The following is a 25,140-nucleotide window of genomic DNA, read 5'->3' as shown; positions in this document are numbered from 1 at the left end:
AGCAGATTAGATGGATTGGTCATGCTGATGTGTGGGTTAGCCATGGGAAATCCAGGGATGGGGTGGAGCTGGGTGGGATGCTCTTCAGAGGGTTGGTGTAGACTCAATGGGCCAAATGGCCAGCTTCCATCCTGTATGGGTTCTATGGAGGTGATATTTTTAATGTTTAATATCAGAGAGATGTATGCTTTGAGTGTGTGTGACAGCTTGTTGTGTGAGATAATCATGTAATGGGATTGTGTTATTTGAGAATTATTGAATAAAAGGAATATTGAGAGATCCCAGTGTACCACACATAGGAATAGCTATTTCAGATACTGGAATAATTAAGGTTATATTATAATAATCTGCATTACAATCAGAAGTAATTCATATAATTCCTTGCTTAATCTAAATAGGTTACTTCAGTAAATAGTAATATATTTTACTGTGAGTATAATGTGAAAAGGTTAGTGCGTGTCAAAGTAATCATATGAATAATTTACTGGAACCTATTATTGTCGATGCACTATCTGCTTTGACAGGAGATCTATCGCTGTCTCTTCATCAACAGTTGCCTAATGTCTGACCATAGTATTAAACTCAAATCAGAAATTCTGCTCTTAATCCGCACTGAACACTTACATACATTACTCAGTAAATCTGAGGTGATGTTCTTTACTTACTGATTTAAACATACAATGTTTTTTGAAAACGTCAGGTGCATGTTAGCAACTCTCTAGTTTCAACTAACTGCTGTGAGGTGAATAATGGAGGAGGTTAAGTTGATAATGACACGGGTTTACGATCTTAAGAAACCCAGTGGAATAATAAAGTCACTGGAATCCTCAAGGCGAGGGCACAGGTAGTTATTTTCCTGCCTACCATGGGAGATCTAATGTTTACTTGATAAACAAAGAGAAATCTGATTCATCCTGACCGGTGCTGAATGTTTTGCTTTATCTTTCCTGATGGTATTTATAAGTGTGGCGGTTAACAAAGGGTTAAATTTGTTCTCTATATTACCAGGATCCCCTTCAGCTCATCCATGGCACTTTCCTCTGTTTTCTCATCCACTGGTGGTGCCTGTCAGGGTTAAAGCAAACACACAGCGGGTATGAATGATGGCATTTGCAGTGAATCAGCTCCCCCTCAGCTACCCAGCACCTGGCATCCTGCTGAGCCTCTCGAACATCCCCGCAGCCATTTAGTCTCTTGCTCATCTTCTTACCAAGTGCAGCTGCCTGCCATCTGCCACCCCAGTTTAAATTAGTCAGAGATACCTGCTTCCAAACCACCCCTCATGTCAATTGCTATTGGGCACAATGTTTCAATCAGCCAGGTTTGTTCATTGTTAATACTCTCCACAGTTGAGTAGAAATTACTCTATCCAGGGGGAGGAGGGGGCAAGTTTTGCGAGCAGGTTCTCAGCCTGTTCTAGGGAGCCTGCTGTGGGATAGCAGGCCATATTTCGCCACCAAAGGGTGGGAAAAGTGTCCTCGATTCCAGCCAGTCTGTCCTCTCTTCATCTCGCTACTTTAAGTAATGGTGATCCTGAAATTACCTGATTGCCATAAAACTAATTCACTAATATCCCTAATGTCCTTGCCCAGCCTGTCCTTTATGTGGCTCCAGACCTACAGCCATATAATTGACTTTTAATTGCTATCTGCAATGGCTTCGCAAGTCACGGAGTCACAGTGTTATACAGCACGGAAACAAGTCCCTCAGTCCAACCAGTCTGTGCCAAACATAATCCCAAACTAAACTAGTCCCACCTGTCTGCTCCTGACCCATATCCCTCTAAACCTTTCCTATTCATATACTTATCCAAATGCCTTTTAAACGTTGCAATTATACCCACATCTACCATTTCCCCAGGAAGTAATTCCACACACGAATTTGCCCCTCATTTCTTTTTAAATGTCTCTCTTCTGACCTTAAAATCATGCCCTCTAGACTTGAAATCCCATTCCTAGGGAAAAGACATTTACCGACCATTAACCCTAACTATACCCCTCATGATTTTATACAGCCTATAAATAATTGTATTCACATCCACTACTTCCTCAAAGTTCATTCCACATGCAAATCACTCTCTCTGTAAAACATTTGCCCCTCAAGTCTTTTTTAAATCTCTCCCCTCTCACCTTAAACATGTGCCCACTAGTCTTGAACGCCCCCATCCTAGGGAAAAGACATTTGATTCTTTAAGCCTAGCCATCCATGCCCATGTACCAAGAATGACATTTAGAAAATAATTATCACCATCAGCTTTGCTTAATTTTCATTTGGAAAAACATATTAAAAGCTAACATTTCTTTTAACAGAAGTGTAATGATTCAACAACAAGCTGCCCAAATGCAACCTGCACTTGAAGATGTATAATATTTAGATTTTTATAAATATGATCTCTTTTGGCTGATCTTATCTAAATTTTAAAATACTAAATATATTGGAGCTCACGTAGCCATGGAAACAACAGCAAAGCAAGATTGATGTCAAAGGTTATATTCCCTCGATTGATTTGTGTTAAGAGTTGAGCATCCCTACGGCAGCAGCCTCTCAAACAGCTACAACTGTTATCACTGCTCCTGGAGGGTGTCTCAGCAGCTGAGCCCAAGCTGGTGTCACTCAAGTGCTCTCTCTCCTCTCTGTACTGTCAAACCCACAGTCCTCGAGCACTTAGCCACAGGAGGTTAGGCCTCAAATCTTACCACAATATTTCTATCAGCTCCCAGACCCAATTGCCAAAGGGAGGCATTTGGTCCTGACTTTAATCACTCATCCTCACCGAGAGGAGTTTGAAGATGCTAACAGAACCAGCTACTCTGATGAAGAAGGATAATCGATATCCCATAATGTAGAATGCTACGAAATAGTCCAAATCAGAAATTATTCAACCTAATCATAGAGTCATAGAGCTGTACAGCATGGAAACAGACCCTTCTGTCCAACCTGTCCATGCCAACCAGATATCCTAAATTAATCTAGTCCCATTTGCCAGTATTTGGCCCATATCCCTCTAAACCCTTCCAATTCATATACCCATCCAGATGCCTTTTAAATGTTGTAATTGTACCAGCCTCCACCACTTCCTCTGGCAGCTCATTCCATACACGCACCACCCTCTGTGTGAAAGACTTGCCCCTCAAGTCCCTTTTATATCTCTCTCCTCTCATGTTAACCCTATGCCCTTTAGTTTTGGACTCCCCCACCCCAGGGAAAAGACTTGTCTATTTATCCTCTCCCCACCCCTCTTGTTGTTGTGTCACCATACTCTGACCAGAGCATAGGAGCTGCTCTCTCATTAGAGAGAAGCAGCTGGTGGTGATTTAGCCTGAGGGTTACCAGACCTCAGCCAAGGGAAGAGGTTGAGAAAGAGAATCCTTCATCGTAACCATCACAACCAGTGATGGGAATTGAACCCACACCATTGGTATCACACTGCTCTGTAAACCAATGATCCAGCTAACTGAGCTAAACAAATGCTGGCATGAGTTTATAAACCTCTAGAAGGTCACCCCTCAGCCTCCGACGCTCCAGGAAAAACAGCCCCAGCCTGTTCAGCCTCTCCTGATAGCTCAAACCCTCCAACCCTGGCAACATCCTTGTAAATCCTTTCTGAACCCTTTCAAGTTTCACAACTTCCTTCCTACAGCTGTACGTAATAAGTTCTAAAACAAATGTCAATGGGGATGGTGATAGGTGCACTGATCTACACTGGTCAAAGATTGATCCAGGTCCTCTGGGTTACTTTTGGGGGTAGCGAGGTATCTGAATCAGCCAGTTACCCTTCCTGGTAAAACACATGTTTGGGGTCTGAGCCGAGAGCAGTACTTGGCTTGAGCTGTGGTTCACCCCATGTTTCGACTGGCCACAGGCACACTGTTGGCTAGACTTAAAGGCCAAGAAGTGAGTCCTTCTGTGACCAGCAGAGGGCAGCCAGTGCTGTGGCATTATACCCATGAAGTGGAGGAGCTGGTGTTTGACTCGGGTGTACAAAGTTAAAAATCAAATAACACCAGGTAATAGTCCAACAGGTTTAATTGGAAGTACAAGCTTTCAGAAATAAAGCTGTTGCTGTGTAATTTTTAACTTTGTCCACCCCAAAGATCAACATCTTTAGGGATGAAAGGAGAAAAGGAAAAGAAAAAGAGAACCACCCCCTTTTAAAGTATTTGCCCTTCACGTTTTCTTTAAATCTCTCTCCTCTCACCTTAAGAATATGCCCCCTAGTCTTTAAAGCCCTCATCCTGGGGAAAAGACAGCTACCATTAATCCTATCTAGACTCCTCAAGATTTTATAAACCTCTATAAAGTCACCCTCAACCTCCTATTCTCCAGTGAAAAAGTCCCAGTATTTTTCTGCTGGATCACAAATTGTCTTCTAATATCCCAGATATTATCCGTGGAAAACTGCTAATGACAACAGGCAAAGATCAAAGCTGTTGAATAATTACAGAGTTATTGCTACAAAAGAAATCTTGAGCAGGCCTTAATATGTTGCTTATGGTTTTAATTTTGTTTTGAAAATAACTCTGAAGCTTCCCCTGTTGTCCAGTTATTGCAGAGGAGAGTGGTAACAAGGATTTCTGCCTCTCAGGGTCATGAGAGCTGAAAATGTGTTGCTGGAAAAGCGCAGCAGGTCAGAGAGCATCCAAGGAGCAGGAGAATCGACGTTTTGGGCATAAGCCCTTCTTCAGGAATTCCGAAACGTCGATTCTCCTGTTCCTTGGGTGCTGCCTGACCTGCTGCGCTTTTCCAGCAACACGTTTTCAGCTCTGATCTCCAGCATCTGCAGACCTCACTTTCTCCAGGGTCATGAGAGTCAACCATGAAAACAAACCTGGGGAAAAGGGTGGAGGTGCCAGTGTTGAACTGAGGTGGACAGAGTTAAAAATCACACAACACCAGGTTATGGTCTGACAGGTTTATTGGGAAGCAATAGCTTTCGAAGCACTGCTCCTTCATTAGGTAGCCCAGCCTTCCAGTGGGGATCAATCACAAGCAAGGAAGACAGCCTTTCTGCTCATTTCCAATCCACACAGCAGCCTAGCTACCTGGCAGACTGAAAACTTTCCCTCAAAGGTGCTAGAAAAAATCAAAATCCCCAGCCCCATTGCTGGTCAGTTTCCATCTTTATTCTGGATTTTCAAATAGCTCAAATTCACAACAATTGATTCACAGAAATCAGAGGCCGATTTTAACCCGTATCTAAAATAAATGTGATAGAGGAAAAATCATTCCATTAGATTTATTCAAGCTTGAGACAGCATGTTTGGGGAAAGAATATTGCCATTCCCATTCGTTTGTGGCCTCAATTTCACCCTCATTTCACGGACCATCATTTCAGGAGGGGCTTCAAAATCTGCAAGGGGGGGGGATGCTATTGGGGTGAGGTTGGGCAGGGCAAGTGCAAGGGACATGCAAAGAAAAGGAGTAGGAGTCCTACCTTGTTGCTAACTTTCCTCTTCAGAAAGAGATCCGCCAAGCAGTCAGTGAGAAAGAATAAGAGAGGAAGTATCAGTGTAAGATCTCATATAATGTAACCCACAGTGTCCGGGAACCAAACACATTTCTCATTAACATCCAACTCAGTAAAGGTCAAGGAAAAGATCCAAAGAAATATAACTGAGAGAAATAAGTACAGATGTACACGGCCAATGAGCCCATGTAAGTCATTCTACCAGACGTAATCTATCAAGGTATGTGGTTCCCTTTCGTATGATTTGAGTCTTTATCTCCAATAACATATCGGGATTGTGATTTCTGATATTATTCTTGCCTTTTTTTAAAACTAGCATGTACCTGTTTACACTTGGACCATAGCCATGGTTTGACTTGGTAACCTGTACAACTCCAACTCATTCTCATCTCAGAGTTCTTCTATCAGTCACTGTCTCTCGAAGAGACTGGAGTTTTCTGGCTGTTCCTTCTTTGCTAAAGTTACGTCAGTTATGGCTGACATAGTCGAGAGTGTGGTGCTGGAAAAGCACAGCAGGTCAGGCAGCATCCGAGGAGCAGGAGAGTCCATGTTTCAGGCATAAGCCCTTCATCAGGAGATGAATCCTGATGAAGGGCTTATGCCCGAAACATCGATTCTCCGGCTTCTCGGAAGCTGCCTGACCTGCAGTGCTTTTCCAGCACCACACTCTTGACTCCGACCTCCAGCATCTGCAGTCCTCACTTTCTCCTTATGGCTGGCATAGTCAAAAAATTGGATCCCAAGCTATTTCACCAGTTCCTGATACCCACTAGATTCTCCGACTGTTGTGATAGAGTAATGTAGAGTATGCACACCTTTCATATGGAAGGTGTCAAGTTATGAAGATGCAAAAAAAGTATTGTTACACAATGTATTTCTTCTGTTGGCCAGCAACCAGGTGCCATTGTATGTGGAAAGACTGAGATGAGTGTAACGTGGTTACGCAGTAGATTTCTCATTTGTACCACAAGAAGTCAACAAACTACTGAGCAAGTTAACATCTTCATTGCCAGTACAGCAAAATTTTGTTTTAGCTTTATGAACTGACACTCTCGATAAACCGGCAAAAATTATACACCTCAAAAAAACCCGGTGAAGTTTACAGTATTATTCTGTCCAATTATAGTTTTTTAAAATTTATTTACCTCAGCGTAAATGTACTTTGAATCATAGAGACATACAGCACGGAAACAGACCCTCTGCTCCAACCAGTCCATGCCGACCGTAATCCCAAGCTAAACTAGTCTGCCTGCTCCTGGCCCATATTCCTCCAAATCTGTCCTACTCCTGGACTTATCCAAATGTCTTTTAAATGTTGTACCTGCATCCACCACTTCCTCTGGCAGTTCAATCCACACACGACCCGCTCTCTGTATAAAGATTTTGCCCCTCACGTCCTTGTTAAAATCTTTCTCCTCTCACCTTAAAAATGTGCCTCCCAGTTTTGAACTCCCCCACCCTAGGGAAAAGACCATTGCCATTCACCTTATCTATGCCCCTCATGATTTTATAAACCTCAATAAGGTCACCCCTCAACCTTTGCTCCAATGAAAGAAATCCCAGCCTTTCCAGTCTAACTTTATAACTCAAACCCCCCATTTCCTGGCAACATCCTGGTAAATCATTTCTGAACCCTCTCCAGTTTAATGATATTCTTCCTATAACAGGGCAACCAAAACTGGACGCAGTATTCCAGAAAAGGTCTCTCCAACATCCTGTATAACCTCATCATAACATTCCAACACAAATGGCCACACAAAATATCAGTAGTTGATTCAATCTCAAGTCAATTTCTCCTCAAGGTCTCCCACAAGGTCTGAATAGTCAGTTGAGGGTGAGAGTGAGAACAGTCTCTGCTGGTAAGGTTATATTATTATTTAAGTGATTTATGTAAATAAAATAGAACAATGATGTGTATACCCCCCTGTATTACGTTTCTACTAGTTAGTGTATGGTTTTACATTGATTATCCAGAATATTTAACAAACCACCTCAGTGCTGGTTCAATGTGTGCCTGATAATAGAAAGTTTACTGTATTATATATGCAAGTTCTGACTGCTATTCCAATGCTGTTTACTTGGTGGCAAATCTCATATTTGTTTGGCCAGGTATAGTTTGAGTAACGCCATCAACATGAGCATTTTAATTCAAGCTGTTTCGTGTCCAGCATTGTGGCCCATTGGACCCACCAACAGTGACAGTGTTCTCAATGGGGACAGTTACACTCAGCAAAAGAAATGCCAAATAAAAGTGAAATGTGTAGGTGCTGGGTGTTTGAAATGCAAAAAACTGAAAATGCTGGAGAAGCTCAGCAGCCACATTTTTCTGTTCCTACCTTCTGTCAGAGCACCGTTTTTAATGATGAAACAAAGCAAAATTGAAAGAAGCAGATAATCATCCTTGTTGATCCCATTCTCTATTTATATAATTAATCTCTCGTCAACTGAAAGTGGCAAAGACTTACAAGTAGCTGATCATTTACACATATTTCTCACACCAGTAACAATTACCTTTTAATTGAGCCCAGAGTGTGTCTATTTATACCTATTGGAACTTGGAGTTTTATAGGGACCAGTAGAGCTGTCCGGTGGTGCATGGTAGTGAACCTACCACTGGTGTTGGCGGTCTAGGTTCAATTCCCACCTGCTCCAGAGGTGTGCATTACCATTGAACAATTCATTAACTAAAGAGAGTAGGCATGTTGATAATAGAGTAAAGATTAGACAAAGTGGGTGCTGAAGATTAGAGTGGTGCTGGAGAAGCACCAAAGGAGCAGGAAAATTGGCATTTTGGGCAAAGCTCTTCATCAGGAATGGCAGTAACGGGAATGTTGATATTTTGGCAAGAGACACCGTTTCCTTTAACTTGCCGTTTGAAATTCTTGGGAGATTTCTTGCAATATTTCGAGTCTTGACATTGAATTAGATCTGTCTTTTTATCGACATGGGAAATCTGAAAGGTACTGAACGGGGAGATGGATCCTTGTCATAAAGCAGTATCATCAACTCTGCTAGAGAGTGGTATGATAGCCTTTCATACCTGGCAGTTGTGTGCCCATTACTGCAGGAGAATATAGAGTCATAGAGCTATGTAACACTTAAACAGACCCTTCGGTCCAACACGTCCATACCAACCTGATATCTTAAACTGATCCAGTCCCATTTGCCAGTATTTGGCCCATATCCCTCTGAAACCCTTCCTATTCATATATCCATCCAGACGCCTTTTAAATATTGCAATTGTACCAGCGTTCACCACTTCCTCTGGCAGCTCATTCCATACACGCACTACCCTCTATGTGAAAAAGTTACCCCCTTGGGTCCCTTTTAAATCTTTTCCCTTTAAACCTATGCTCTCTAGTTCCAGACTCTCACACCCCCGGGAAAATACCTTGTCTATTTATCCTATCCATGATTTTATAAACCTCTATAATGTTACCCCTCAGCCTCCGACGCTCCAGGAAAAACAGCCCCAGCCTATTTAGCCTCTCCCTGTAGCTCAAACCCTCCAAACCCAGCAATATCCTTGTAAGTCTTTTCTGAACCATTTCAAGTTTCACAAAATCCTTTCTATTGCTGGGAGACCAGAATTGAATGCTGTCATGTAGCATCCAGAAATTCTACATTCTATGACGTGTTTTCCTTTCAATAGAACGTTAAACAATTTTTATACGTGGACTTTCATTTCAAAACTTGCAAATTCTGGTTATCTGAAATAATGATGTGGAGGTGCCAATGTTGGACTGGGCTGGACAAAGTGTGAAGTCACACAACACCAGGTTATAGTCCAACAGGTTTATTTGAAATTCCAATCAATAGGTATCTAGAGTCCACATGGAAAGAATATAATTTAAGTTGACAATTTTGAAATCTTTGCTCTTTTGTTTTATTTCAGGTAAAGTCAGAAGTCATATGACACCAGGTTATAGTCCAACAGATTTATTTGAAATCACAAGCTTTCAGAGTGCAGCCTCTTCATCAGGTGAAGTGAGAGCCAGCGCTCCGAAAGCTTGTGATTTCAAATAAATCTGTTGGACTATAACCTGGTGTCATATGACTTCTGACTTTACCTGAAATAAAACAAAAGAGCAAAGATTTCAAAATTGTCAACTTAAATTATATTCTTTCCATGTGGACTCTAGATACCTATTGATTGGAATTTGAATCCCTACAGTGTGGAAACAGGCCCTTCGGCCCAACTAGTCCACACCGACCCTCCAAAGAGTAACCCACCCAGACCCATTCCCCTACCCTATATTTACCCCTGACTACATTATGGGCAATTTAGCACGGTCAATACACCTGACCTGCACATCTTTGGATTGTGGGAGGAAACTGGAGCACCCGGAGGAAACTTGCGCAGACACGGGGAGAATGTGCAAACTCAACATAGAGAGTCATCCAAGGTGAAAAGTCGAACCCAGGTCCCCATCTATAGAGTAAGATGCATTGTAACATCCCAACCCAATCAAACTGAAGCATTCCATGTGTTGTTGATGAGATTACTGAAAGGGGAGCACATTATTGCTCAGTAAAATGTGAGGGGCGTTTTTATTGTCTCACACCTCATGCAAACATAATTACATGCTGAGCACCTACTGACAGACAGCAGAACAATCAGGAATGAGTGACGATTTTAAAATTCTGCAAGGAGTTGTTCCTCTATTTAAATGTTTGGGTGATTGGCATTTCTGGGAGAAAGTGAGGACTGCAGATGCTGGAGATCAGAGCTGAAAATGTGTTGCTGGGAAAGCGCAGTAGGTCAGGCAGCATCCAAGGAACAGGAGAGTCGACGTTTCAAAACGTCGAATGCCCAAAACGTCGACTCTCCTGCTCCTGGGATGCTGCCTGACCTGCTGCGCTTTCCCAGCAACACATTTTCAGCTCTGATTGGCATTTCTGATCTGATAGACCATGCTGGAGAATGGATTGTTCACAAAGATCCCATTGCTCCAGAGGATGACAGATAGCATGTGGATAGGTCAGACTTTTGCCTGAAACGTCAATTTTCCTGCTCCTCGGATGCTGTCTGACCTGCTGTGCTTTGCCAGCACCACACTCTTAACACCACACTAATCTCCAGGATTCACTTTCGCCTTAATTCTATGGCATTCAAAAAGAAAAGTGTAAAAAAAGAAATCAAATATGCACATTATTGTTTAGTTCACATTTAGGTATTGTTTAGTTTTGCATCTCTTTTTTTTCTGGCTCTCCGTTATTTCAAAACATGGCACACACCGTGAACTAAATGACTAAATTTCCAACCTATTCTAATCTCCAGACTAGCCTCCAAATTACTTTCAAAAATGCACCCAGCTGCTTTTGAAAACCGATTTTTAGAATAGTTTGATTTCCTCTGAACTTCAATGCTTCTTAATTTTGCATTTCTCTGTCTCCAGGATTAAATAAACAGAATTTTAAATCCAATTGTTAATCAAAACACAACAGTTCCTTTATTGTATTTATGTTTCTTACACAAAGATATTATTTAGATTTATGGTTTGTTTGGAGAGTTTTAATTTTCTGTAGTTTCTTTACCATGTTGATAGATATGATCTTGATAGAACATTAGAATGTTGTTGTCATTTCCAGAATCACAGTGAATTGGAGTGGATACCAATCAAGGCAGAGGATATGGATGTATCCATTATTTTAGTCCTGGATTGAAACATGTTCAGCCAGTCTTAATGGGAACAAACACTAAGGGGAAATATACTACCTTCACTGTTGAACAATGGGACCACCAAACTGGTTTGGGAATGACATGAACCAAACTCTAAAGGGATTTTACCTTCGAGACCTGGGCCACAGGCCGTAACATGACACCATGTTTTATCCGTTCCATCATTTCATTCACAGCTTTTACTTTCACGTCATCGATCCCAGTCTGGTCTACAGGAAAAAAGGACAGAGAAAATAAAGTGAAAGTATAAATCTTACTCCAAGCCACACTGAGCCAAGGCTGGATTCACTAACAGATACACTGATCCAGTCTCCTCCATTATTTAAGTATGTGAGGAAGTATCATTGGGTTTTAATCTCAAGTCCCCAGGACTTTTCCTTCCATTTCAGACCTATTGAAACAAGGAGGGCTCTTGTGATGCAGGGGTAATGTCTCCACCTCTGCACCAATGAAGCTTGGATTCAAAGCCCACATGCTCCAGAGATGTGTAACAACACCTGTGAGCAGATTGATACGGAAATATCTGCAACAGAGGAGATCTGAGCTCGATCAGTGAGTAATACATTTGGAAAGGGGAAGGGCAGCTCATATTCACCTGTAGAGGGTTCTGCTGCCTTTGCAATGGGTAAAACTCCATAAAGCAAAACAGCTATAAGTCAAACCATAGCAAGTTTATTTGACATTCCTGGGGTTAATGTCAACTGAATCCAGCCAAAAGTCAACAGAAAGTAAAAGGTATGTAACACACAGCTGATCTAGTCCTGTTGGTTAGCACAGAACAGGTTATATTGACATTAATCGTTCTGTTTTGGGTAGATGCAGGAAACAGAGATCCCAACAGACTGTGTCAGTCATGTTCATGCACATTGAGATTTACTTCTGGCGATAAGGTGAGGCTGGTTGCTTACTGTTGCTAGGTTCCGGCTTCGGTTGTGCCTTGGAGTTCTTGGATGATCTTCGCACGATAGCAATGAGGGAACTGTAAGAGGTACAGCGTGAGTCCCAGCAGAAAATAAATCAGTTCTTCACAGGCAAAACCAACCAGCCACCAACAGCCTAGCCAATAATTTTCCACCTTCCACTGTATCTGTGCTCTCCTGATTTGTTCCACTACTCCCCTGTCTGATTTGATGGTCTCACCCCCAATTAAACCATCACAAACGTCCATCTCTATGGTTCCCCTGCTCTGTGCACATTTTTGTTGTCTCACAGCCCAGACCATCACCCAAACCAACCTTCCATCCAGTGACTCCATCTACACGTTCTGCTGCTTTGGAAAGACAGCGACATCATCAAAGAGCCCTCCCACCTCAGTTATAATCTCTCCCACCCTTTTTCATCAGGTAGAAAAACCTAAAGCTTAAACACACACACCGACAGGTTCAGGAATAGCTTCTACCGCGCTGTCATTAGGCTTCTGAATGGAGCTCTCAAACTTCAAATCTGACGTTAATCTTGCTTTTTGTGCACCTTCTCTCCAAACGTAACCTTGTAGTCCTCGGTCTGTTTTATTACCCTATGATCTTTGTAAGGTATGCTCTGCCTGTACTGCACACAAAACAAAACTTTTCACTGTACCTAGATACATGTGACAATGATAAATCAAATCAAACTATTTATCTGATTCACATGTTCATGTGTCATGTACTGTGTCCATTGCTCTCCTTGTGGTCTCCTCTACACTGGAGAGACAGGACATCAACTTCCAGAATGTCTCAGAGAACATCTCTGGGACACAAGCAGTAAACAACCCCACCACCCTGTGGCCAAACACTTCAACTCCCGCTCCCACTCCACCAAGGACATGCAAATCCTGGGCCTCCTCCATCATCAAATCCTAACCAGCCAATGCCTGGAGGAAGAACGCCTCATCTTCCACCTTGGGATCCTCCAAATACACAGGATCAATGTGGATTTCACCATTTTCCTCATTTCTTCCAACCCCCCTACCTTATCCCAGATCCAACCCTCCAACCTGGCATTGCCCTCTTGAATTGTCCTACCTGTCCATCTTCCTTCCCATCTATCCGTTCCACTCTTCTCTCTGACCTATCATTTTATCTCTCCACCCTTCAGGCTCTCTGTCTGTATTCCTGATGAAGGGCGTTTGCCAGAAACATTGATTTTATTGCTCCTCGGATGCTGCCTGAACCTGCTGTGCTTTTCCAGCACCACTCTAATTTAGTCTCTGACCTATCACCTTCACCCCCACCTTCATCTACCTATTGGATTCCCAGCTACCTTCCCCCAGCCCCACCCCTGTCCCATTTATCTCTCAGCCCCCTTGGGCCACCCCACATTCCTAATAAAGAGCTTATGCCCAAAACATTGACTCTCCTGCTCCTCAGATGCTGCATGACCTGCTGTGCTTTTCCAGCACCATACTCTTCAACTCACATGTTCACCTCTCCATCATGTCTGATTGGATCGCATTGAGCTCAATTGGCCTTTTTCTCCCAATCGTTTAAGCTCCTCAACAGCAAAGATCAACAATGATTCCTGTCTCCACCAATACTTCACACCTCTGTCCCCTCGCCCTTCACCCTCGTCTCCAACAATAAGTGGGAACTGTTGATGAAGTTACTTGTTATGGAGATAGAGGGCACTTATTCATTTACCTTTAATGTTTCCCCACACTACTCCTGCCCTCCAAATGAATCCTTCTCCTCAACCCCAAATCCCAATCTCTTTCTCCAATCCCCACATCCATTAATGCACCCTCCTCCCGTTTCGCTTCCTTCTAATGCACTAAAGACTCCGGGGCCATACCTTATTGGGTTGCAGCGTGTGGATGGAAGAGGAGGGGGAGGTGGTGGGGGAGGAGGGGGTGGAGGAGGAGGTGGAGGAGGAGGGGTCGGAGTGGGTGGAGGGGGTGGGGGTGGAGCTGCAGCCAGAGCTGGGTCAATCTCTTGAAACTTGATCTTCTTTAGTTCTTTCACTGCAAAATGACATTGACACGCACTTTAATTCTCAGGTAAATTTTGTTTTTGCCACTACCAGTGCGTGGTGATGGCTAGTTCATTTCTGAAACACAGTTACCATCAAACTGAAGGTGTTCTCTCAGGCTAGATACAGACATTCCATCTGGAGCTGGAAGGGGTGACTACGCTGCACTAACAACATCATGCATTTACATATCATCTCTTTCTGCCAAGGTGCAATGGGGAAAGACCACCACCTGCCAAAGTTAAGTAGGAGTCCGTTAAGGTATCGGACCTTCCCTGAGGCTCAAATGTAGGTAAAATATAGTCTGGTTCAAGTAAGAGATGGTTTGTTTGGATAGAGTCAAGATCCAGTGTTTGTTAGTTTCCTTGATATGCTGCTGTATAGAATAAAACTGTTTAAGTGACATATATATATATATATATATATATATACACACTCACCAATAGTTTTTTATGAATAACGTATATTTCAAAATAAAAAATTCACCTTTGGCAGAGTTAAATGTTCCCAAGTCCTTCTTGGGAGTAATATCGAGTTAAATTTGATACCAAATCACATCAGCAAATATTAAGATAGTGACCAAAACCTTATTGCTGAAGGTAAGTGAAAGAGGAATAGGAACTGGGGAAGCAGAGAGATTTGAACAAGGAATTTCAGATACTGGGTCCGAGGAAACCCGGGGCACAGTCACCGATGGTGGAGCGATTCACATCGAAGATCCTCAACAGGCCAGAACCTGCAGCACTGTTGAAGTCCGAGGGCAGGCAGATGATGGGGCGCAGGGAGACCATTAGCAATTTGAATATCAGGAAGAGACTTTTAAATCGAAGCACTGCAGGGCTGGGAGCAATTGGGTGTCTGTGAACAGAGGGGTAATGGGATTTGATAGATGGACAATAGAGGTTTGGATGAGCTCACATTATACAGCGGGTGAAAGATAGGAAGCCAGCCCAAGAGAGCATTGGAATCCCCTGTTAATACCACAAGCAGAAAGTCTGCATCACTTTTATGTAATTGAGTGTGCACAATGCACTAATCATCTGCAAACAGGAAGATGACTCCGTGTTACTTGCATTTTTTTAAATCAGGGAGTTGCACCATAAGCAATATGTCTGTCCCATTTCCTACACTGAGTACAAGTGATAGGTTTGATGGTGAGGATCTTTACCCCGAGGTGAAATATCTAATGCCAGCATTAAAGGGAGAGAGGAAAGTTCAAAGGAGATCTGAGGGGTAAGTATTTTACACAGAGAGTGGTAACAGTGTGGACCGTGCTGCCAGGGAGGGTAGTGGAGGCAGATACGATAGGGACATTTAAGGTGCTTTTAGAAAAATACATGAATATGCAAGGAATAGAGGGATAAGGATCAAGGGCAGGCAGAAGGGATCAGTTTAATTTGGTGTTATGTTCAGCACAACATGGTGGACTGAAGGGCCTGTTCCTGTGCTGTCCTGTTCTATGTTCCAAATGAAAAGCGCAGCTTCATCTGCAAGGTGCTCCTGGACTGCCTGAGGTATTGCAATGGGGACTATGACTACAAGCTCATACATCCTTTCCATCCAGTGCACACCTTGATCCTCCAGCTCGCTGTTCCTCTGCTCCACCTCTTGTACTCTCTGCTCTGACTCCCGTCTCTCCTCCTCAACCATCTCCAGTTGCCTCTGTAGAGTACCCAGTTCCTTCTGCAGTGCTGACTCATCGAGGTGAGACTCTAGCTCTTGAATCTGTAGAGGAAGGAATTATTCTCAGTTTGTTCAGAGCGCGGTCAGTCAGTGCTGTACAAACGCCGAGCTCAGAGCCAGATGGGAGAGAATGGTGTATCGCTGGGTTAAAATACTCTAACCATGTCTGTTTAAACTAAATCCATCACAAACAATGCAGCTATTCAAAACTCAAAATATAGCAGTGTACACTGCACCTCAGAATTGTGTGATGAGTGTCTGTATCTTTTATTGCCCTCGCTGTGACCTGGGGCGGCACAGTGGCTCAGTGGTTAGCATTGTAGCCTCACAGCACCAGGATCCCAAGTTCAATTCCAGCTTTGAGTGACTGTCTGAGTGGAGTTTGCACATTCTTCCCGTGTCTGCGTGGGTCCTTTCTAGTTCCCTCCCACGGTCCAAAGATGTGCAGGTCAGGTGAATTGGCCATGCTAAATTGCCCATAGTGTGAGGTGCATTTGCATTAGTCAAAGCGAAATGGGTCTGGGTGGGTTACTCTTCGTCAGGTCGGTGTGGACTGGTTGGGCCAAAGGGCCTGTTTCTACGCTGTAGGGAATCTAGCTTTATTTGGAATAACCCTTCCCTCCAGTATTCCATGTAAAAATATGCTGAAGCAATGTTTAAAATTTCAAAAGTTGGCTTGCATTTTGTTTAAACAATTACACTCATGAGTAAACCCAGGGAATATAAAATCCAGGAGCATGTTAGCCTCTCGAACCTGTTCAATTTTGGTAAGAATATGGCTGAATGAGTTGCACCCTCAGTTCCATTTTCCCGTCTGCCCTGTCATGACCCTTGGCTCTTCACAATCAAAAATCTCGACCCTTGAATATATTCAGTGATTCTGCCTCCACTGCTCTCTGTGGGGGAGAATTCCAAAGAAGATGACAAACTTCCTGAGGAAGTGGTGGATATGGATTCAATTATGTTTAAAAGACATGAATAAGGACATGAATAGGAAAGGTTTGGAGGGATATGGGCCAGGAGCAAGCAGCTGGGACCAGTTTAGTTTGGGATTATGGTTGGCATGGACAGAAGGGTCTGTTTCCATGCTGTATGATTCTCTGAAATTAAAAACACTTCTCCTCATCTCACGCATGGGAGATCCCTTATTATATCATATTTTAAAGTATGTCATTTGAAATAAATTGGTACGGGACATTTCCGAACGGAGATAGTGAGGACTGCAGATGCTGGAAAGTGGATAAAGTGCAGAGCTGGGAAAAGCACAGCAGGTCAGGCAGCATGAAGGATCCCGACCTGAAATAGCACCTCCTCTGCTCTTCTGCTGCTGCTGGATCTGTTGTGCTTTTTTTTTCCAGCTCCGCACTTTATCGACTCACATTTCTGAATGGTCTTCTTGTGACCAAGGCTGGAGGAGTGCTCTGTTGCTTTTGTGCCATTATAACATGCATCACATATTTCCAGTTTCTGAGATGTTCAATTAAATAGCTTATTTTTATTTGGTTTCAAATAAAAGATCTGTCAACTGGGATGAGTGAGTTGCCTTAGCGCTGATTTCCCTGGAGCATCAGAAGCTGAGGGGTGACCTTATAGAGTTTTATAAAATCATGAGGGGTATGGATAGGGTAAATAGACAAGGGTCTTTTCCCTGGGGTGGGGGAGTCCAGAACTAGAGAAGCATAGATTTAGGGTGAGAGGGGAAAAATTTAAAAGGGACCTCAGTGGCAATCTTTTCACGAAGAGGGTGGAGCGTGTATGGAATGAGCTGCCAGAGGAAGTGGTGGAGGCTGGTACAATTACAACATTTAAAAGGCATCTGGTTGGGTATATGAATTGGAAGGGTTTAAAGGGATATTGGCCAAGTGCTGGTAAATGGGACTAGATTAATTTAGTCAGCATGGATGATTTGGACTGAAGGGTCTGTCTATGACACTCTGACTCTATCACAGTGGACCCTCTCCCCTACATTCCTCCCGGATGCCAACTCCACCGAAGGAAGCAGCGAATTTCCATGGCAACACAAACCCTGACCTCTTTGTGATGCTGCAGCCTTTCCTCTTCCAGGGTTTTGGTGATGGCTGCGACCTCCTCCAATGCTTTGAGCAGCTGTATGCTGGGATCGACCTGCTGCAGGAGAATCGCACTCTGCCTGTTCGCTTCCTTCTGTTTAATCAACATCTGTAACAGGGTGGGAGTAGAACAACAGTGAAACATCCATCACATATTCACCAGCTCCCACACTTGCCCAACTACTCCCACACCCAACTCACTTCAACACCACTTCACACATGTCCTGACCTGGTGATGAAAACGATGCTCAGCATTTATCCAAACCAAAACATACAAAAGTTTGCTAACCAATTTTTGGTTAAGGTAATCTTTTACTAGGAGAAAGTAGGGTTGCAGATGCTGGAGATCAGAGTCAAAGAGAGTGTAGTGCTGGAAAAGTACAGCAGGTCAGGCAGCATCCAAGGTGCAGGAAAATCGACGTTTTGGGCATGAGCCCTTCATCAGGAATGAAACATGTCTGCGAAAGCCTCATTCCTGATGAAGGGCTTATGTCTGAAACGTTGATTTCCCTGCTCCTTGGATGCTGCTTGACCTACTGTGCTTTTCCAGCACCACACTCTTTGAATCTCCTTTTACTGATTGGCATCAATATCTAGTCTCATTCCCATTAATACAGAGGACGGGGCTCGTAAACTGTAGCTGCTTTCAGTCCACATCTCTAACATTAAACACCAAGACTCTAATGATGACCATCAATCTATTGCCAGAATAAAACCCATCTGGCTCACTGGTATCCTTTAGGGAAAGAAACTGCCATCCTTACCTGGTCTGGCCTATATGTGACCCCAGACCTACAGCAATGGGGTTGGCTCTTAACTGCCCTCTGGGCAATTAGGGATGGGCAATAAATGCTGGCCTGGCCAGTGATGCCCTCATCCCGTGAATGAATAAATTAAAAATTAAAGGCACAATGGGGACTTAGTTCTATTTAACCCCACAAGCATCTGGCTTCTGAACCTGCAAAATGACACCAAAACTTTGAGATCCAACCCTGATTAAATGCAGACATTGCATTGAGAATGTACAAAATGACACAGCGATTCTACTGGAGTGTACAGCTCAGGGGAACACAGCAACTCCTGGCTGAGCCTGCTATGGTATAGGCTGGCACCGTGTAATTCCTGTTGTGTGGTTTCCTTGGAGAAAGGGCACTGCCACCATGTAATGGTGTTTGGCAAGTGTCTGACTGGCAGTCAGAAGAGTCAGAAACAGTGAGCGCCATTGCTGTAATGATGCTCACCACATGCCAATGAGGTAAGCTGTGCAGACAGGTGGTTTGCATCGCTGTGTTACAGACCTCTCTGCAAGTGAAAGGAAGCTCTCTTCCATGGTAGATCTTCCATTGATAAGCACCTCACCATGATGTCAGGATACCCCAGCGTGCTTTACAACCAGTTGTCTCATCACTGTATCACAGCTAATTCACACACAGCAAACCAACACACTCTCATCTTGTTAGTATGGGAGAGGATTTGTTATTGTGGGGATATATGAAACAGTGTGATTGAGCCAATGGCATATACTGTAACAGCTAAAAATACAAGAAAATGGCGTATCTGATTATTTTAATATTGTATAACAGTTATATTTGTTTCTGCTGCTAATAAGGTTACATGACAAGCAGAGTGTTGACCAGTTTACCTAAACACATACACAAACTACCACTAGACAAATCTGACCGATATCAACGGTTCAAGTCAAGTGACTTACTGATGCAATGTCATGTTGTAATTGGCTTATTGTGTTGCGAGGACTTGAAAATGAACTATAATTAAGATAAAGCTATCAGCGCCTTAATGTATAAAAATGTAAGTCAAACTTAGAATCGACGCAGTTAGATACTTATTCCCAGCAATTGGAGTGTAACAGTCACTGTTGCTTAGTAACAATTCTTGGATTTTTACCTATTGACAACTGATCATTCTAAGACAAAAAAGAGAATATCCAACAGTTATGAACTGTGTTATGGACCAGACCAGACACCCTCAAAATATTTTAAGAAGGTAGTCTAGATCCTAATGTTTTCATAGTTTAAAGGTAAATGTGAAGTGGCATGTTCCAGATGCAATGCAACTGGTCAAACTACAATAAGCAAAACATAATTTATTCAAACACTATGGTTAAAATGCAAACAAAAGAAAGAGAAATTTAGAATAACTTAACTATTGGAAAACTTAATCAAATAATAATCACAATAACTACTACTAATTAACGGTTCCAATATAGTAATATCCAATATACACACCCCTTGGCAAGACGGTAAACTCAGGCACAGATTCTCACATGCAGTTCTCCAATCCAGGAGGAAGAAACATAAAGAGGAAATTCAGGGAGAGTAGCAGCCAAGAGATTTCCGCTGAAACTTCCAACTCTTTTGAGATCCCTCCTCCGCAATCAGCTTCTGCGGCCAAAATTTTAGAAACAAGCTAGAAAGCGTGATCTGTGAGAGCAGGCCAGAGCCAGGTTACTTTCATTGGAGTTCAGAAAACATTTACAAGGATGTTGCCAGGCTTGGAGGATTTGAGCTACAGGGAGAGGCTGAACAGGCTGGGACTGTTTTCCCTGGAGCGTTGGAGGCTGAGGAGTGACGTTATAGAGGTTTACAAATTTATGAGGGGCATGGATAGGGTAAATAGACAAAGTCTTTTCCCTGGGGTGGGGGGTCCAGAACAAGAGGGCATAGGTTTATGGTGAGAGGGGAAAGACATAAAAGAGACCTAAGGGGCAACGTTTTCACACAGAGGGTGGTACGTGTGTGGAATGAGCTGCCAGAGGATGTGGTGGAGGCTGGTACAATTGCACCATTTAAGAGGCATTTGGATGGGTATATGAATAGGAAGGGTTTGGAGGGATATGGGCCGGGTGCTGGCAGGTGGGACTAGATTGGGTTGGGATATCTGGTCGGCATGGACGGGTTGGACCAAAGGGTCTGTTTCCATGCTGTACATCTCTATGACTCAATGACTCTAAGTTGTTTCGTTAAGTCACTTTCAGTCATCAGTTTGGTACTTCTGCCTTACAACTTCTCTTCAAATCAAAACCTGTACAAAATAACCTATTAAAGTGACAGCATCGTCATAACTATATTGCTCATCTCCTTCCAGTTTCTGTTAGCATGTAAGTCTGCGCAGAGGGAAGAATTTACTGGTACTGTTATCTCACCATCTCACAATTAATACGTCTGTACAAGGCAATGTGTTCAAAAAAGTCACACATCTCTTTCCTGTCTGGATGTAAGACACGTGTGTGTGTGTGTATGCATCAATGTTCTCTTGCGCTCTCAGATAGTTACAGACACTATATGCAAAAATTATATTGAAATAACCTTTCAAGTACATGTTGTAATCATATTATAATTACGTGTTAAAGTGAAATTGGCTACACTCTCCATTACCAGCCTGTCAGGGTCAGTGATCCCACATTAATTCAGCGCAGTATTGATAATTTCAGTTCGAGAATAAGCAGCACCAACATTCTATATGTGATAAATATTTCATGTTTAAATGGGTTCAGGCAAGCATATTTAATAGAAGAATAACACAGGCAATGTTTAAATAAAGTCACTTAGCCCTTGCTCTTGCAAGGATGCCTGCCTTGAAGAAGTTTTCCTCCTCTCTCTACAAGAATCTCAGGGAGTCCCTCTCCCACTGCAACTCCCAGGTCATTTCCTCTGCCCTTGAAGCTCTTCAACCATGTCATGACTCTATGCTACTTTCTCCCCACCCCCACCCTCCTCTAGCTTATCTCTCCACGTTTCAGGCTCTCTGCCTTTATTCCTGATGAAGGGCTTTTGCCTGAAACGTCGATTTCGCTGCTTGTTGGATGCTGCCTGAACTGCTGTGCTCTTCCAGCACCAGTGATCCAGAATCTGGTTTCCAGCATCTGCAGTCATTGTTTTTACCTTGCAGACCTTTCACTGCCTGCCCTTTTACACATACCTCATGAGCAAACGATTCAGCCTTCTGCCTTAGGCTCTGCTCCAGCTCCAGTTGTTGTCTGAGATCCTCGTATTCCTGGGTTGCCATCACGGAAACTGGGCCAGAAAACATTACACAGACAGGTTACTGTCTTCTTGTCCTTCTGGTTGTAGATTTATAACAGAAATCAAAATGTAAGACGGGGAATGGGAAAGAGTGGTGGTGGAGGAATGGTGAGGAAAGGGCCAATTGCCAACAGAAGTGTTAACCTTGTAACATTGTACACATCCCTCCCAAATGCTTTTCCACTCTGTGCTATGAGTCCTGTAAGAATGATATGTGAAAATTCTTCTCTTGATTGAAAGCTTCTGCACTGTGCATCATTGAGAATTCTGATTGAATCTAAAATAATTGTAACTAGTTTTCAATCTATTTTGTTGCAATTAGCGTGTAATTTTTCACTGTCTTAAAGTATTCAGGGTTATCACAGCAGCGTTATAACTGCACCAGTAGAAGCAATTAAAGAAACAAACAAAATCTTGTATTTGTAAAGCCTCATAACCTCAGGACATCTCTCAGCACAAAGAAGTACTTCTGAAATATAGTCGCGGTTATATCACAAGGAAGTGTTTTGCTTGGGCAATTAATTAGTACAATAATGATCAAATCTGAGCTTGCATTTACTGGGGCAACTTTATGACTACAATTTATAACTTTCTTTATTGCTGGCTAATAAATAAATTAATTACCATTCCACATTTAACCACCAAGGCCTATTCGGAGGAGAATATTGCTCTAGGTACTTGAAGTAAAGATACAGGATGCAGTTTAGTAATGAGTGTTTGCAAATATTCATGTTCATTTTTTTAAATTAAAGCAACTTCCAATCCTCCTCTCTGCAAAGCACACCTGTTCACATTGACATGGACACCGGGATTTGATGTGTAGGTTGCGACCTTGGCACCCAGTTGAAAGGCTAGAACAACCTCTTGTGCACCAGGCCAGCTCATTCTGCAGTCATTTAACATTCAATACCCCGTTAATTAGTTCTGTCCCCATTTAAGGAGGACAGTGCATCTCCGACAGCCTCCAACCAATCAAATCTCTCCTTCCCTGTTGTCCAAGAAACTAAGCTTATCTCAATTTATTTTCAATCAGCTTAAAAGAATGCAGAATACGAGGGAAAAATAAAAATCTCAAATCCACATTTATCATGAAGGCCTTCCCAGCAAAAATCCAGGTGGGAGAACTAATGGATCTTTCCAGATAATGGCACTCATTCCAGGGCTTTCCCACATGATTAGATTAGATTCCCTACAGTGTGTAGTGACAAGCCCTTCGGCCCAACAAGTCCACGCCAAACTTCTGAAGACTAATGCACCTAACACATGGCCAATTAACCTGGCCTGCACATTTTAGGAATGTGGGAGGAAACCAGAGCACATACAAACTCCAGGCAGACAGTCGCCCAAAGCTGGAATCGAACCTGGGACCCTGGCAGTGTGAGGCAGTGGTGCTAACCACTGAGCCACCATGGCCACGAAATATCAAAATCTCTGCCCAACCTTACAAGACAATAATTGACAATAAAATGTGGCAAATCAACTGTACTATGATAGTTAACCACATGATGTGGTATATAATTATGGATTTTATTGGCTTGCTTGTGGCATTCCGTGCCATTTTTCTGTTACACTTATCTAATAGCACTTTTTACTTTCCCTTCGATATTGTTTTTGTTCCACCTCCTGTGGGTCAGGCACTGGATAGGAATCTGCTCAAATGTTAAGTAAACTACACTTTTGAAGTCAGGTGGGAGATATGCTCAGCCAATCATTCCCTGGCTCCCATTCTTTAGTGAGCTGCTGAGAAAGGGGTCATAAATAAAGGTATTGAGTACAAAAGCGGAGGAATTAGATTTAATCTTCATAAAACAACATTGGTGCCAACTACAGTATTGCATCCAATTCTACTCATCAGACTTTAAGAAGTTCCTTCAGTTCAGAAGGGATTTACCAGAAAGGGTCCAGGAATGGGGAACTTTAGCAAAATGTTTAGCTTGCAAAGGGCTGTTTTTGTTTTCTCCTTAGATTGAAGGAGAAGGAGAATGAGGGAAGATTTGATGGAAATGTATAAGAGTTTGACAAAGTAGACAGAAGGAAAACACTTCCCATTGGCCATGCTCAATTGCCCCTTGTGTCCAGGGATGTGGATTAGCCATTGGAAACACAGGGTTCTCGGGATATGGTAGGGCAGATTTGGGTGGGATGCTGTTTGGAGAATTGGTAGGGACTGATGGGCTGAATGGTGTGCTTCCATACTGTAGGGATTCTATGATTAGCTGTTGATACAATGACCATGAGCACAAGTTTGAGAATTTGGGCAAGAGATTCAGAGGAAATATGAGAAAAGGTTTTTTTTATGCAGCGAGTGATAATGAAGCTCCCTGCCTATGAGGGTGGTACAATCAATGATTACCAAAGGGACTCTGATAGAAGCTTGAAGGAAATGAACTCAATGGAGTGAAACTGACTGGAGTGTTCTCTGAGGGGGTGGCATACATTCAAAGGGTCAAATAGCCTTCTTCTGCCAGAAAGGACTCTGTGAGACAGAGATCTTAGCGTTTTGCATACAGTGTTGATTCCTACACAAACCCTTGAAACTCATCAACTCTGAGATTCTCAAGAAATCACTAAATTCCTCTCTCAGTAAAATGACTTTACATCAACCTATTAAAAGCTGATTTCCATCGCTTTTGACAGGATCGTCCTATTTATGTTTGTGAAATGTGTTTCTTTTCATATCCTGAAGCAAGTCATTATTAAAGTAACCACCTGTTGTCTGCAAATTAAATGATCATTCCCAGGAGGCACAGATTACAAGCTCATCAAGAGAACCAGCTCATTCACATCAGACAAAATGATTGTGAGTTACACATTGATGTTTAAACAAGTTCCTGTGAAAATTCTACAGAATAGCAACAGGTATGTTTGAACTCACCCCTGTTGAAACTTTTGATTGTTTTTGTTTGTTGCTCCAGCAGGTTTTGAAGTTCTGTCATCTCAACGTGTTCCTTCTCCAACTAAAAGCACAAACCAAAGACAAAGAAACATTAGGAGAAAGTGAGGACTGCAAATGCTGGAGATCAGAATCAAACAGCGTGATGCTGGAAAAGCACAGCAGGTCAGGCAACGTCCAAGGAGCAGGAGAATCGATGTTTCAGGCATAAGCCTTTCATCAGGAATGGCGTATGCTCGAAATGCCGACTCTGCTGCTCCTTGAATGCTGCCTGACTGCTGTGCTTTTCCAGCGCCACACTCTTCAACATAACAACATTAGTTTTGAGTCAACCCATCTCAAGGGAATTTATGTGT

At 42.7% G+C, this 25,140-nt stretch overlaps 1 protein-coding gene across 1 annotated transcript in view; it reads right to left on the bottom strand.

Moving 5' to 3' along the window:
* The window catches only part of LOC132823524 (shootin-1-like), a 90,342-nt gene that overhangs the window by 10,956 nt on the left and 54,246 nt on the right, over positions 1 to 25,140 (bottom strand). The window contains exons 5-12 of the mRNA XM_060837467.1: positions 24,767 to 24,848; positions 21,788 to 21,882; positions 17,811 to 17,957; positions 15,668 to 15,821; positions 13,920 to 14,088; positions 12,059 to 12,129; positions 11,259 to 11,359; positions 1,006 to 1,065 (exon numbers count right to left, since the gene is read on the bottom strand). Of these exons, the coding sequence (XP_060693450.1) occupies positions 1,006 to 1,065; positions 11,259 to 11,359; positions 12,059 to 12,129; positions 13,920 to 14,088; positions 15,668 to 15,821; positions 17,811 to 17,957; positions 21,788 to 21,882; positions 24,767 to 24,848 (879 nt within the window). The remainder of the gene's footprint in view (positions 1 to 1,005; positions 1,066 to 11,258; positions 11,360 to 12,058; positions 12,130 to 13,919; positions 14,089 to 15,667; positions 15,822 to 17,810; positions 17,958 to 21,787; positions 21,883 to 24,766; positions 24,849 to 25,140) is intronic.

Source organism: Hemiscyllium ocellatum, chromosome 16 (assembly GCF_020745735.1).
Source record: "Hemiscyllium ocellatum isolate sHemOce1 chromosome 16, sHemOce1.pat.X.cur, whole genome shotgun sequence".
NCBI classification, from domain to species: Eukaryota; Metazoa; Chordata; class Chondrichthyes; order Orectolobiformes; family Hemiscylliidae; genus Hemiscyllium; species Hemiscyllium ocellatum.
Note: the sequence above shows the minus strand (reverse complement) of the source record. Positions and strands in the feature narration are given on the sequence as shown.